This window comes from Nerophis lumbriciformis, linkage group LG19 (genome assembly GCF_033978685.3).
Source record: "Nerophis lumbriciformis linkage group LG19, RoL_Nlum_v2.1, whole genome shotgun sequence".
Classification (NCBI taxonomy): domain Eukaryota; kingdom Metazoa; phylum Chordata; class Actinopteri; order Syngnathiformes; family Syngnathidae; genus Nerophis; species Nerophis lumbriciformis.
Window position 1 is genome coordinate 19870696 of NC_084566.2, and position 2122 is coordinate 19872817.

At 42.3% G+C, this 2122-nt stretch overlaps 1 protein-coding gene across 1 annotated transcript; it reads left to right on the forward strand.

Annotated features, from left to right (window-relative positions):
* The first annotated feature begins 1188 nt into the window (after positions 1-1188).
* Positions 1189-1773, forward strand: h2bk1 (H2B.K variant histone 1). Its single transcript, XM_061979890.2, has 2 exons — positions 1189-1407; positions 1468-1773. Exons 1-2 carry the CDS (start codon positions 1294-1296, stop codon positions 1702-1704), a joined length of 351 nt encoding a protein of 116 aa, XP_061835874.1. The 5' UTR covers positions 1189-1293; the 3' UTR covers positions 1705-1773.
* The last annotated feature ends 349 nt before the right edge of the window (positions 1774-2122 follow it).

A 2122-nucleotide genomic window follows, 5' to 3' on the forward strand; every position in this document is an offset into this window, starting at 1 on the left:
AAAAAAGGTTGAGAACCACTGGTCTAGAACAGGGGTCTGCAACCCACGGCTCTGGAGCCGCATTCTCATGCCTCCAGCCTGGCTCCCTTTGGCTTTTAAAAAATGTAAATAAATAATGGCTATTTAATTTTAATTTATTTTATTTTATTTAGTTAGTCTATTTTAATGTAGCCGTTTTTATTTTAGACTTTGTGATCTTGCAATATTTTGTCAATCGAAATGTACGTAAGACCCCTCGATGCGTCATCTTTTGCTGACAAGCAATTGCATTGCTTTTAGTGGTCAACCCCCAGTAAATTAGCAATGGACAAATCAAAAAAAGAAACATTTCTGATGAAAATAAAACATTTAATGCTACATGGACAGTTTAATTTGTGTTTACTGTTGACAAGGTTGGTTCATCTGTGTGCTTAATATGTGAGGAGAAGATAGCAAACAACAAAAAAATAAAATGTGGAAATACATTTCCAGAACAAACACACAGTATTTGCGGAAAAATACTACCAAGCTGGGCAGCACGGTGAAAAAGGGGTAGGTGCGTCTGCCTAACAATACGAAGGTCCTGAGTAGTCCTGGGTTCAATCCCGGGCTCTGGATCTTTCTGTGTGGAGTTTGCATGTTCTCCCCGTGACTGCGTGGCTTCCTCCCACCTCCAAAGACATGCACCTGGGGATAGGTTGATTGGCAACACTAACTTGGCCCTAGTGTGTGAATGTTGTCTGTCTATCTGTGTTGGCCCTGCGATGAGGTGAAGACTTGTCCAGGGTGTACCCCGCCTTCCGCCCGATTGTAGCTGAGATAGTCTCCAGCGCCCCCCGCGACCCCGAAGGGAATAAGAGGTAGAAAATGGATGGATGGATGGATACTACCAAGCTGGAGATGACCGAATGTCATATTCTGTCTAGTGTTTGATTTCATAAATACTATAGCATATATTAAACTAAAAGTAGTGTTATTGTCATTTTAGGGCTCAAACAAAGTTTTGCGGCTCTAGTTGGGTTATATTTTTTTACATGAGATTTCCAGTTCATTCTATAAGAGGTACATGTCTGCCTCCTAGTGGATGAAACTACTTAATACAAATGATGGGTAAAACAGTTTCCTTGTTTATATTTTGAACAAAACAACTGAAAAAAAGTCACCAACTCCGCCACCCCACGCAAACCATCACAAGGTGTGCTTTATTAGCCACTAATGACCCACACCTTATAAGGTGTGGACCGGCAACGTGATAATTGTTCCAAGACAACGCGTCAAAAGTGTTGCTATAGTGAACGAAAATCACATTTAAACATGTCTAATGACATTTCTAAGAAGAAGGGCAAAAGTTCCGGTGAAAAAAGGGCGAAGAGAAGGGTGAAGCGGAAAGAGACATACGCCATGTATATCTATAAAGTGTTGAAACAGGTAACAAACATTGCAACTTTGTTTTTTTTAAGAGTCAAATGGCTTACTTTGGGTGTTTAGGTTCACCCGGACACGGGCATCTCCAGCCGGGCCATGAGCATCATGAACTCCTTCGTCAACGACTTGTTCGAGAGGATCGCCACGGAGGCCTCCCGCTTGGCGCAGTACAACAAGCGCTCCACCATCACCAGCCGGGAGGTGCAGACCGCCGTGCGGCTGCTTCTGCCCGGGGAGCTGGCCAAGCACGCCGTGTCCGAGGGCACCAAAGCGGTCACCAAGTACACCAGCTCAAAGTGACGACTCGATGGGAGAAAAACGCGTTTCCATTCCCCACCTTGTATATTGCAGCCTTGTTGGCTACTAATAAAGTCGCTTTAAACGTAATGGTGTCTTCTTTGAATCCACCACTAAGAGACGCCGCTGCACAGCTGCGTTTGCAAGCATATTAACGGTGACTTTTTCATTAGACTTCAGTATCAAATAATTAATACATGACCAGTATCGCCAATGTCAATACTTGTTTACCTTAGTTTAATCGTGATGAGTCTGCAAAAAAAAAAGGAAATAATTGAATGATATATGTTAATTGATTCAGTCAGAGAGAGTTTTTGAGTTAAAACAAATTTACCTAATGCATACCACTGTTTATGTTTTATGTGGGGCAAACAAATCAGTGTTTTTCAACTACTGTGCCGTGAGAGATTATCTAATTTGG